The 12,451-nt window shown below is 51.5% G+C and overlaps 1 protein-coding gene across 1 annotated transcript in view; it reads right to left on the minus strand.

Moving 5' to 3' along the window:
- The window catches only part of ARHGEF18 (Rho/Rac guanine nucleotide exchange factor 18), a 129,743-nt gene that overhangs the window by 25,482 nt on the left and 91,810 nt on the right, over nucleotides 1-12,451 (minus strand). The window contains exons 11-15 of the mRNA XM_050771032.1: nucleotides 11,946-12,084; nucleotides 10,685-10,797; nucleotides 10,398-10,538; nucleotides 8,030-8,280; nucleotides 5,261-5,386 (exon numbers count right to left, since the gene is read on the minus strand). Coding sequence (XP_050626989.1) covers nucleotides 5,261-5,386; nucleotides 8,030-8,280; nucleotides 10,398-10,538; nucleotides 10,685-10,797; nucleotides 11,946-12,084 — 770 coding nt within the window. The remainder of the gene's footprint in view (nucleotides 1-5,260; nucleotides 5,387-8,029; nucleotides 8,281-10,397; nucleotides 10,539-10,684; nucleotides 10,798-11,945; nucleotides 12,085-12,451) is intronic.

The raw sequence follows: 12,451 nt of genomic DNA on the forward strand, positions 1-12,451 counted from the left end.
CATTAACATCTCGGAAACGGACAGCCAGATCCCGCATTAACATCTCGGAAACGGACAGCCAGATCCCGCATTAACATCTCAGAAATGGAAAGCCGGATACCACATTAACATCTCGGAAACGGACAGCCAGATCCCGCATTAACATCTCAGAAATGGAAAGCCGGATCCCACATTAACATCTCGGAAATGGACAGCCAGATCCCGCATTAACATCTCGGAAACGGAAAGCAAGAGCCCGCGTTAACATCTCGGAAACGGGCAGCCAGAGCCCACATTAACATCTCGGAAACGGACAGCCAGATCCCGCATTAACATCTCGGAAACGGACAGCCAGATCCCGCATTAACGTCTCGGAAATGGACAGCAAGGGCCCGCATTAACATCTCGGAAACGGACAGCCAGATCCCGCATTAACATCTCGGAAACGGACAGCAAGGGCCCGCATTAACATCTCGGAAACGGAAAGCCAGATCCCGCATTAACATCTCGGAAACGGACAGCAAGGCCCCGCATTAACATCTCGGAAACGGAAAGCCAGATCCCGCATTAACATCTCGGAAACGGACAGCAAGGCCCCGCATTAACATCTCGGAAATGGAAAGCCAGATCCCGCATTAACAGCTTGGAAACGGACAGCAAGAGCCCACATTAACATCTCGGAAATGGACAGCCAGATCCCGCATTAACATCTCGGAAACGGACAGCAAGGCCCCGCATTAACATCTCGGAAACGGAAAGCCAGATCCCGCATTAACATCTCGGAAACGGAAAGCCAGATCCCGCATTAACATCTCGGAAACGGACAGCCAGATCCCACATTAACATCTCGGAAATGGAAAGCCAGATCCCGCATTAACATCTTGGAAACGGAAAGCCAGATCCCGCATTAACATCTCGGAAATGGACAGCAAGGGTCCGCATTAACATCTCGGAAACGGACAGCCAGATCCCACATTAACATCTCGGAAACGGACAGCCAGATCCCGCATTAACATCTCGGAAACGGACAGCCAGATCCCGCATTAACAATTCGGAAACGGACAGCAAGGGCCCGCATTAACATCTCGGAAACGGAAAGCCAGATCCCTCATTAACATCTCGGAAATGGACAGCAAGGGCCCGCATTAACATCTCGGAAATGGAAAGCCAGATCCCGCATTAACAACTCGGAAATGGACAGCCAGAGCCCGCATTAACATCTCGGAAACGGAAAGCCAGATCCCGCATTAACATCTCGGAAACGGAAAGCCAGATCCCGCATTAACATCTCGGAAATGGACAGCAAGGCCCCACATTAACATCTCGGAAACGGAAAGCCGGATCCCACATTAACATCTTGGAAACGGACAGCAAGGCCCCACATTAACATCTCGGAAATAGAAAGCCAGATCCCGCATTAACAGCTTGGAAACGGACAGCAAGAGCCCACATTAACATCTCAGAAATGGAAAGCCAGATCCCGTATTAACATCTCGGAAACGGACAGCCAGATCCCGTATTAACATCTCGGAAACGGACAGCCAGATCCCGCATTAACGTCTCGGAAACGGACAGCCAGAGCCTGCATTAACGTCTCGGAAACGGAAAGCCAGATCCCGCATTAACATCTCGGAAACAGACAGCCAGATCCCGCATTAACATCTCGGAAATGGACAGCCAGATCCCACATTAACATCTCAGAAACAGACAGCAAGGCCCCGCATTAACATCTCGGAAATGGAAAGCCAGATCCCGCATTAACAGCTTGGAAACGGACAGCCAGATCCCGCATTAACATCTTGGAAACGGACAGCCAGATCCCGCATTAACGTCTCGGAAACGGACAGCCAGATCCCGCATTAACATCTCAGAAACGGACAGCAAGGCCCCACATTAACATCTCGGAAATAGAAAGCCAGATCCCGCATTAACATCTCAGAAACGGACAGCAAGGGCCCTTATTAACATCTCGGAAACGGACAGCCAGAGCCCGCATTAACGTCTCGGAAATGGAAAGCCAGATCCCACATTAACGTCTCGGAAACGGAAAGCCAGATCCCGCATTAACATCTCGGAAACAGACAGCCAGATCCCGCATTAACATCTCGGAAATGGACAGCCAGATCCCGCATTAACATCTCGGAAACGGAAAGCCAGATCCCGCATTAACATCTCGGCTCCTGTCCAATTAGTCAACAATCGGCTGCCAAGGCTGGGGGCTCCTTTCTTTCTCAGCTCACCAGGACCTTTCCTTTGCCACTTTGGAGGAGACAGACACCAGATATCCGAAAGCAGGGATCACCTGCTATACACACAAACGCCACCAAAGGCCAGATGTGGTGGTTCATGCCTGTAATCCCACACTTTCGGAGGCCAAGGCAGGAGGAATGCTTGAGACCAGGAGTTTGAGACTAGCCCGGGCAACACAGCAAGACCTCATCTCTACAAAAAATTAAAATATTAGGTGGGCATGGTGGCACACTCCTGTAGTCCCAACTACTCATGAAGCAGAGACAGGAGGCTTTGCTTGAGCCCAGGAGTTTGAGGCTGCAGTGAGCCATTGCACTCCAGCCTGGGCAACGGAGCAAGACCTGACTCTCAAAAAATAAAAGAAATGAGAACCAGCCAGGGGGTGGATATGGAAATCATCTGTCAAGCTGTCCACAAACACGATGTACAAATGAACACACACTCCCTAACCCATGACTGCTGGAACCCTCCAGAACTAGAGTGGGCTTGTGCCTTTTGGTTGGGTCCCTGGGTGTGATATTGGCTCACTGCAACCTCCACCTCCGGAGTTTAAGCGATTCTCCTGTCTCAGCCTCCGAGTAGCTGGGATTACAGGCGTGTGCCACCACACCTGGCTAATTTTTGTAGTTTTAGTAGAGATGAAGTTTCGCCATATTCCTCAGGCTGGTCTCAAACTCCTGGGCTCAAGTGATCCGCCCGCCTTGGCCTCCCCAAAAGTGCTGGGATTCCAAGCGTGAGCCACCGCACCCAGCCTGGATGCTTTCTGACGCTCACCTCTGGCTAAGAACCAAGAGCGGTCACCTGACGCCCACTCGGGAGCACAGCACATTTTCTGCTTGTTTGCTCCCGCTGCTCTTGTGTACATTTTAGGGATGCCAGCACTTGCAAAGAGCCACTGAAGAGGCCCAGAGCCGCTGTGGGATTTGCAAGAGTCCATGATGGAGGCTTCACTGGAATCCCCCTCCTGGCTTCGAGGAACTGCGGCTCCAAAACGATCCTCTCCCTTTCCCACCTATCCTATAACACAGTGAAGTTTAAATGCACGTCACTCCTAACTTTGGACCACTGGGCGTAGAACGCCACTGCAGAATCAAGTCCCGGCCAGGCCACGGGTGATGCAGCTCGTGTGGAATCAGCGGTGTGAGGGCCTCTAAAGAGGTGAATGTTGGCCAGGCGTGGTGGCTCAAGCCTGTAATCCCAGCACTTTGGGAGGCCGAGACGGGCGGATCACGAGGTCAGGAGATCGAGACCATCCTGGCTAACACGGTGAAACCCCATCTCTACTAAAAAATACAAAAAAAACTAGCCGGGCGAAGCGGCGGGCGCCTGTGGTCCCAGCTACTCGGGAGGCTGAGGCAGGAGAATGGTGAAAACCCGGGAGGCGGAGCTTGCAGTGAGCTGAGATGCGGCCACTGCACTCCAGCCTGGGCGACAGAGCCAGACTCAGTCTCAAAAAAAAAAAAAAAAAAAAAAAAAAAAAAGAGGTGAATGTTGATAGAACCAACTAGCCATCATCCAAGTGTGGTTTCTAGGATGCGGGAGGTGGGGTCTCCCTTGACTTGGCTGACTCTGGCTGGGCTTCAAGCACCTACCCACACTCACACAAAGGAGGCAGGAAGATCCATCTACAGGCTCCGGGGGTGAACACGGACCAGCAAGGGGACAAAGGCTTGGAGTAACCCTCCTTTTTATATTTTGTATTTTTTTGAGACAGAGTTTCGCTCTTGTTCCCCAGGCTGGAGTGCAGTGGTGCGATCTCGGCTCACTGCAACCTCTGCCTCCCGGGTTCAAGCGATTCTCCTGCTTCAGCCTCCCAAGGAGGTGGGATTATGGGCACGCGTTACCACGCCTGGCTAATTTTTTGTAGTTTTAGTAAAGACGGGGTTTTGTCATATTGGGTAGACTGGTATCAAACTCCTGACTTCAGGTGATCTGCCCGCCTTGGCCTCCCAAAGTTACAGGGATTACAGGTGTGAGCCACCGCACCCAGCTGGAATAACCCTCCTTAAGACAGACAGCATCCCCAAGGCAAAATAGGCCTGCTCTGGAGGGCCAGTTCCTGGGGCAGGGCAGCCCCTTCAAACGATCCTTTGTGTCATCCAAACAGTGATGACACAGTGATGGTCAGCAGGTCCCATGCTGAGGGCTGCAGGGATCTCTCAGGGCCCACTGTGGCCTGGCAAGGAACAAAGTCTAGACATGCTTTCTTTGATTGATTTTGTTAATATGTGTATGTGTATATTTATGTATTTTATATAATAGAGATGGGATCTTGCTATGTTGCCCAGGCTGGTCTTAAACTCCTAAGCTCAACTGATTTTCCCTCCTTAGCTGCTGGAGTAGCGAGGGTTACAGGTGTGCACCAACATGCCTGGCTAATTTTTAAATTTTTTGTAGAGACAGGATCTTGCTATGTTGCCCAGGCAGGTCTCAAACTCCTGGCCTCAAGCGATCCTCCCACCTTGGCCTCCAGAAGTGCTGGATTTACAGGCATGAGGCATTGCATCTGGCCTGCTTTATTTTACATCTCAGGATTCTACGTAAGATTTCACTGATGTGTTCTGAATGGAGTTGTGGTTAAAACCCAAACCAAACCTTGAAAATCACTGCTACATAACAAATGCCTTATAATTCCCAGGTCCCAAGACTCTACAATTCTGTGGAAAAACTCGACAGTGAAGAATATAAGTTTTTTGTTTTTTGTTTTTGAGATGGAGTCTTGCTCTGTCACCAGGCTGGAACGCAGTAGCGTGATCTCGGCTCACTGCAACCTTCGCTTCCTAGGTTTAAGCGATTCCTCTGCCTCAGCCTCCCAAGTAGCTGGGATTACAGATGCGTGCCACCACGCCTGGCTAATTTTTTGTATTTTAATAGAGATGGGGTTTCACCATGTTGGCCAGGACGGTCTCGATCTCCTGACCTCGTGATCCGCCCGCCTTGGTCTCCCAAAGTGCTGGGATTACAGGCGTAAGCCTCTGAGCCCGGCCAGAATATAAGTTTTTGATTAAAAAAAAAAAAAAATTGTTTTTACCTTGATCAAGTTTTGAAATTTCTTGTTTTGCTGAAGCAGCAACTTGTAATGACTAACAGCTTCATTGTGGCCACTACAAAACACACCATACTTTTCTTTCATTCTCTCCCCATGTTCACCTGAAAACTGATAGACAAAAGAACGGAAATGTTAATTAAACATGAAAACTGCCAAAGTATATTTTCATCTAATTTGTCTGACTCTGCTAAAATAAATATTTATTTGCAATTCCATTTTATTTATTTATTTATTTATTTTAGAGACAGCATCTTGCTCTGTGGCTCAGGCTGAAGTGCAGTGGCACGATCTCAGCTCACTGCAACCTCCACCTCCTGGGTTCAAGTGATGCTTCTGCTGTAGCCTCCTGAGTAGCTGGGATTACAGGTGCCGCCACCACGCCCGGCTAATTTGTTTTTAGACAGAGTCTCGCTCTGTTGCCCAGGCTGGGGTGCAGTGGCGTGATCTTGGCTCACTGCAACCTCCACCTTCCGGGGTCAAGTGATTCTCCTGCCTCGGCCTCCTGAGTAGCTGAGATTACAGGTGTGCACCACCATGCCCGGCTAATTTTTATATTTTTAGTAGAGACCAGGTTTCACCATGTTGGTCAGGCTGGTCTCGAACTCCTGACCTCTTGATCTGCCCACCTCGGCTTCCCAAAGCGCTGGGATTATAGGCGTGAGCCACCGTGCCTGGCCAGCCAAAGCATATTTTCATCTAATTCATCTGACTCTGCTAAAATAAATATTTATTTACAATTCCATTTTCATTCTTCCTTTTTTTTTTTTAGAGACAGCATCTTGCTCTGTGGCTCAGGCTGGAGTGCAGTGGTGCGATCTCAGCTCAATGCAACCTCCGCCTCACGGGTTTGAGCGATTCTCCTGCCACAGCCTCCTGAGTAGTTGGGGATTACAGGTGCCACCACCACATCCGGCTAATTTTTAATTTTTTTTTTTTTTTAGTAGAGATAATGTTTCACCATGTTGGTCAGGCTGGCCTTGAACTCATAACCTCAAGCGATCCACCCCCCCCTCAGCCTCCCAAAGTGTTGGGGTTACAGGTGTGAGCCACAGCGCCCAGCTGCAGCTCCACTTTCTAATACGTCCTCAAACAGAGAAATGCTTCAGTTTGGGGCGTCTAATCACAAGGTGTCAAAAAGGTAAAATAAAAAAACCTGCTTCGGGGCTTTGCTACATCACAGATGCTATAAAACTTCCTGAGAGCCAAGAAAAAAAGTAAATGTCAGCCAAAGGACGTTAGAAACATAAAAAGCAGGCCGGGCACAGTGGCTCACACATGTAATCCCAGCAGTTTGGGAGACTTAGGCAGGTGGATCACTTGAGGTCAAGAGTTCGAGACCAGCCTGGCCAACATGGTGAAACCCTGTCTCTACTAAAAATACAAAAAAATCAGCCAGGTGTGGTGGTGGGCACCTGTAATCCCAGCTACTCGGGAGGGTGAGGCATGAGAATTGCTTAAACCTGGGAGGTGGAGGTTGCAGTGAGCTGACATCACACCATTGCACTCCAGCCTGGACAATAGGCTGAGACTTCATCTCAAAAAAAAGAAACATAAAAAGCAAAAGGAGTGTTCTTCTAATTAGTTGGCCCAGGATGCTTTGAGCAAATAGTTCGAGGTCACACGAGGGGCACAGCTCCCCTGGGTAAATCTTGGCCTAGGGTGGTCATTTGGGGTTAATACCACTACCATGGATGGTGCTGGTCCACAGGTATGCTTCCCTGCTTCCCCCCTCCCCCCCGATATCAGGTCTTGCTCTGTTGCCCAGGCTGGAGGGCAGTGGCATGATCATAGCTCACTGCAGCCTTGACCTCCCACGCTCAAGCAATCCTCCCACCTCAGCTTCCTGAGTAGCTGGGACTACAGCTATACGCTACCACAGCTGGCTAATTTATTTTCACGTTTTGTAGACACGGGGTCTTGCTATGTTGCCCAGGCTGGTCCAGAACTCCTAGGCTCGAGCAATTCACCTGCTTGGCCTCCCACAGTGCTGGGATTACAGGTGTGGGCCACTGCACTCAGTCAATAGGCATATTTTGAACGGTTGAAAGCATAAGTGATTTGAACCAAAAAACAAAAACCAACCAACCAAACGAGCATAGAAGAATGTAACACTGAATAGTGTTCAGCCAGGGACACTGGCTGATTTAGGCCTCTGTGTTTCTAGAATATGAACTGCAGGCATCGCTATAAGGGGCCCAGAGCTGTGTGTCCTCAGGGGAGCAGGTACTCTTGCTTTAGGAGCCACTCTTGTTTTATTATTCAAAGGAACAGACCAGCACAATGGCTTATGCCTGTGATCCCTGCACTTTGGGAGGCCGAGGAGGGAGGATTGCTTGAGGCCAGGAATTTGAGACCAGCCTGGGAAACAAAGCGAGACCCCATCTCTACAAAAAATAAAAAATTAGCCAGGCGTGGTGTTCCCTGGAGTCCTGGCTACTTGGAAGGCTGAGGCAGGATCACTTGAGCTCAGGAGTTCAAGACCAGCCTGGGCCATATAGTGAGACCCCATTTCTACAAAAAATAAAAAATTAGCTGAGCATGGTGGTGCACAGCTGCAGTCCCTGCTACTCGGGAGGCTGAGGTGGGAGGATCACCTGAGCCTGGAAGGTTGAGGCTGCATTGAGCTGTAACTGCACCACTGCACTCCAGCCTGGGTGACACAGCAAGACGCTATCTCAGAAAAAAAGAAGAAAGGGACAGAGACAGGGCAGAGGCTTTGAAGACTGTTGAGATGAACATGGCTGCACCCACCTGCTGAACCAGGAGGTCGCCGATTTTCTGGATGACATAATTCCGGTCGCTGCCCTCCTCCAGGGACTCCTGGCGGCGCTCCTTGAGCCGAGCGAGGAAATGGCTGTGCGTCTCCAGCAGGTCATCAGCACATGGGAAGAGGCGGCCAATAGCCTTGCTGCTGAACTGCAGCTCCTCCTGCAGGGCCCTGGAGTACACCTTCAGCATGATCTTGAGAGTCCGCACGTGGTGCACCTCCGTCTGCATCAGCTCTGCAGGGACACGGACGGCAGGACTTAGCCACGCTGGCTCCACGGCCCTGCTGGGCAGTCGTGGGTGCTGCCTGCCCTTCACGTACTGAACTGGCTTCTGAGAGTTCTCTGCCTAAGGCCTTGCGCCTTTGGGGTCTTTCTTACTTCCAGGGCATTCAGGGTTTAGAGTGCTGCAGGGGGTCCCAGCCTAAAGGAGCAGGGGAAGGAGACAGCCCTGGGACCTCCCTATCACAGGAGGGTTTTGTGCCCAGTGTCAACCCAACGGACAACATTTTAAGTCCGTGTGGTTTTTGCTTTTTTGTTTTTTGTGTTTTTTTGAGATGGAGTCTTGCTCTGTCACCCAGGCTGGAGTGCAGTGGCGCAGTCTCAGCTCACTGCAACCTCCACCTCCTGGGTTCAAGCGATTCTTCTGCCTCAGCCTCCCAAGTAGCTGGGATTACAGGTGCGCACCACCAGGCCCAGCTATCAAGTCTGTTTTTAGGAAGAAGAGTGTTCTGAGGAACACTCCTGTGGCTGTCAAAACTCACATGTCACATCTGTGTGTGTCCCTGACCAGACCTAGACTGCAATGAACAAGATGTTTGCGTCCCCCAAAATTCGTATGTTGAAATTCGAACCCCAGAGGTGATAGTACAGGAGGTGTGGCCCTTGGAAGGTGATGAGGTCAGAAGGGGAGAGAACCTCATGGTGGGACTAGTGCCCTTAGGAAAAGGACCTGAGAACTGGGGGTGGTGGCTCACGCCTGTAATCCCAGCACTCTGGGAGGCCGAGGTGAGCAGATCACTTGAGGTCAGGAGTTGGAGACCAGCCTGGCCAACACAGCGAAACCCTGTCTCTACCAAAAAATAAAAAAATTAGCCGGGCATGGCCAGGCATGGTGGCTGATGCCTGTAATCCTAGCATTTTGGGAGGCTGAGGTGGGCAGATCATGAGGTCAGGAGTTCGAGACCAGCCTGGCCAACATGGTGAAACACTGTCACTACTAAAAATACAAAAATTAGCCGGGCATGGTGGTAGGCACCTATAATTCCAGCTACTCGGGAGGCTGAGGCAGGAGAAATGCTTGAACCCGGGAGTTGGAGGTTGCAGTGAGCCGAGATGGAACCACTGTACTCCGGCCTGGGCGATAGAGTGAGACTCCATCTCAAAAAAAGAGAAATTAGCTGGGCATGGTAGCAGGCACTGTCATCCCAGCTACTCAGGAGGCTGAGGCAGGACAATCGCTTAAACCTGGGAGGTGGAGGTTGCAGTGAGCTGAGATTGCATCACTGCATCCAGCCTAGGTGACAGAGTGAGACCCTGTCTCAAAAAAAAAAAAAAAAAAAAAAAAAAAGGACCTGAGAAAGACCATGAAGACCTTGTGAGGACATAGCCAGATGCCACCACAGGAAGCCAGGAAATGGGGCCTCCATGGACACTGTCTGCCACTGCCTTGATCTTAGACGCCCCAGCCTCTAGAACCGTGAGCAATAAACTTCTGTGGCTTCTAAGCCACCCTGTGTATGGTGTTCTATGAGAGCTGCCTACACGGGCTAAGACAGCACAAAACAAGGGAAGAAGAAGATGGATGTGGGCATTCAGCCAGATGCGTCCACAGGGACGTATTCTAACAAAATCCTCTCCGACCGTCTCTTCCCTGGCGTGGGAGGAAGGGCTGCACCAAGGGAGGAGAGAGAAAGACGGAGGCCAGGCACCGTGGCTCACGCCTATAATCCCAACACTTTGGGAGGCCCAGACGGGCGGGTTACTTGAGCTCAGGAGATTGAGACCAGCCTGGGCAACATGGTGAGACCCCCGTCTCTACAGAAAATAAAAAAATTCGCCAGATGCGGCGTGGTCCCAGCTACTGGGGAGGCTGAGGTGGGAGGATTGCTCGAGCCCAGGTCGAGGCTGCGGTGAGCTCTGATTGTCCCACTGTACTCCAGCCTGGGCAATAGAGAGAGACTCTGTCTCAAGAAAGAAAAATAAATAAATAAAGAGAGAAAGAACAAAAGAGGGAAAGAGAGAAAGAGAGAGAGAAAGACAAAGATAAGGAAGGAAGGAAGGCAGGGAGGGGGGAAGGAGCAGAGAAGAGAGTGGAGGGCCGGCGTGGTGGCACAGGGCTGTGGACTCCCCACCGTAAAGGACATCTTGTCTCTTCACCACCTCCCTCTTTTGCTTCTTGGCGTAGGCCGGGTCCACGGCGAGACTCCAGGACTCGGCTTCGAACTCGTGGCCGTCTGACTCAATCTCACTCCTCAGAGAGGCGGCGTAAGGATCTGAGGGAAGAGCGAGGGGCGGCTGCTGGGGGCCCAGAGGCATGTCACCCGGATTCCCTCCCGTGGACGTGCTGACACAGGCCCCAGCTCTTCCCAGGAGGGACAGGGACTGTGTGGCAGCCGCGAGAGAGCGGAGATGACCATACCTTCTACAAAAATGGACTCGGCGTTCGAAGTTGTGAGGGACAGAGAGTCATCAGCTGTCTGCTTAAGTTTTAAAAGCACAGAATCGGCTTCATCCATCTCTCCTGTGAGTGGTCTGGGTGCAAACAATAAAAACAATTGTTTTAGAAAAGTGAATTAAACACACACGCACATCCGATTCGATACTCTCCGAGAATTCTCCAGATTTTCACAGAAGCCTCAACTTTGTCTACAGATCATTGTTTTTAAATTGGGAGATTTGCCGGGTGCGGTGCCTCATGCCTGTAATCCCAGACTTCGGGAGGCCGAAGTCAGGCAGATCACCTGAGGTCAGGAGTTCGAGACCAGCTTGCCCAACATGGCAAAACCCCATCTCTACTAAAAATACAAAAATTAGCCGGGCGTGGTGGCAGGTGCCTGTAATCCCAGCTACTTGGGAGGCTGAGGCAGGCGAATCACTTGAATCCGGGAGGTGGAGGTTGCAGTGAGCTGAGATTGTGCCAGTGAACTCCAGCCTAAGTGACAGAGTGAGACTCTGTCTATAGAAAAAAAAAAGCAGGGGCGGGGGAGATTATCTGTCAATGTCACATCAGGATTTCTTCCATAGTAACTTCCTTCAATGTTTAGTTACATCCTAATGGGGTGTGGATTGCAGCCTCCTTGACAGACCACTGGAGCCCACTTGGGGCCCCTAGGATCCTGTCTACCAGGAGTTAAGTGGAAATGGCTTCATGGTCAAAGGTGGGAGGGCAGTCCTTACTCAGAGGAAAAAGATAATCTATTCCCTTTCCCACGAACTCATGGAATAGCCACCACAAACGTATCAGCTTCTAGCATCACTTTGTACTCGGACACCGCTGCAGGCATTATCAAGGGAACCACTTTGAAGTCCTATAAAACGAGGTAAGGCACAGATAATGGGACGCCACCTCCACACACACCCAGCAGGACTTTGAGCATCACCTTGAGTAAGGAGCCTGGCCTAAGGAGCGAGTCCAAGGATCCCCTGAGGCCACTAGGCAAACTGGCTCCACCAGGGGTTGAATACACCCCGGGACACATCGAATATACCCCGGGACACATCGTTTTTGCAAAAAGGCGTGGATCCCGGAAGCAAGCGTTAATGGGAATTTCTCTGCTTGGCACAGGGGCTGCCGTGTGGATTCACACGGATCTAAGTCGGGGGTCTCCCTCTGGGGAGGCTGTCAACAGCTCCCCGGGGAACGCCACCCACCCGAGGGCGGAGAGGGGACTCCGGCTTACCCGAGTTGCGTCCCAGGGCCAGCCGGGCTCGGTGTTGGCTGGGGACCCCCTTTCTGAGAGACCGTCATACCGACATTCCTGGACAGGGCCGGGCTGCCATCGGACAGGAGGGTGCCCCGGGGGTTCTCCTTGAGCGAGGCTGTGACAGAGGCAAGGACAGAGTTGGTGCTGAGAAAGTGGGTCGGGTAGTGGAGGTCGCCCGCGCGGAAGCCCCGCTGCGACTGCGGCCGCAGCACGGACAGGATCTTGGAGGTCAGCAGCTCGTTATCCAAGAAGACGTTCTCGCTCCATTTCCTGGGGAAAGAGCTGTAAAAAGACAGCTCGGGGCGGCCGGGGAGCGTGCCGTGCCTGACCCCGCTTTTGGAGTGAGCATTCCCCATGTTCGCACCCGGGGCTCCGGGACCCGGCGCGGTGCCAGGCTGGGCTGCGCCGTTTTTATGCCTCGGTGGGATCCTTCTAGAAAACAGAGCTGCGTCTTCCCTTGCTGTATTGGCTGAAGCAGCGGG

Source organism: Macaca thibetana, chromosome 19 (genome assembly GCF_024542745.1).
Source record: "Macaca thibetana thibetana isolate TM-01 chromosome 19, ASM2454274v1, whole genome shotgun sequence".
NCBI classification, from domain to species: domain Eukaryota; kingdom Metazoa; phylum Chordata; class Mammalia; order Primates; family Cercopithecidae; genus Macaca; species Macaca thibetana.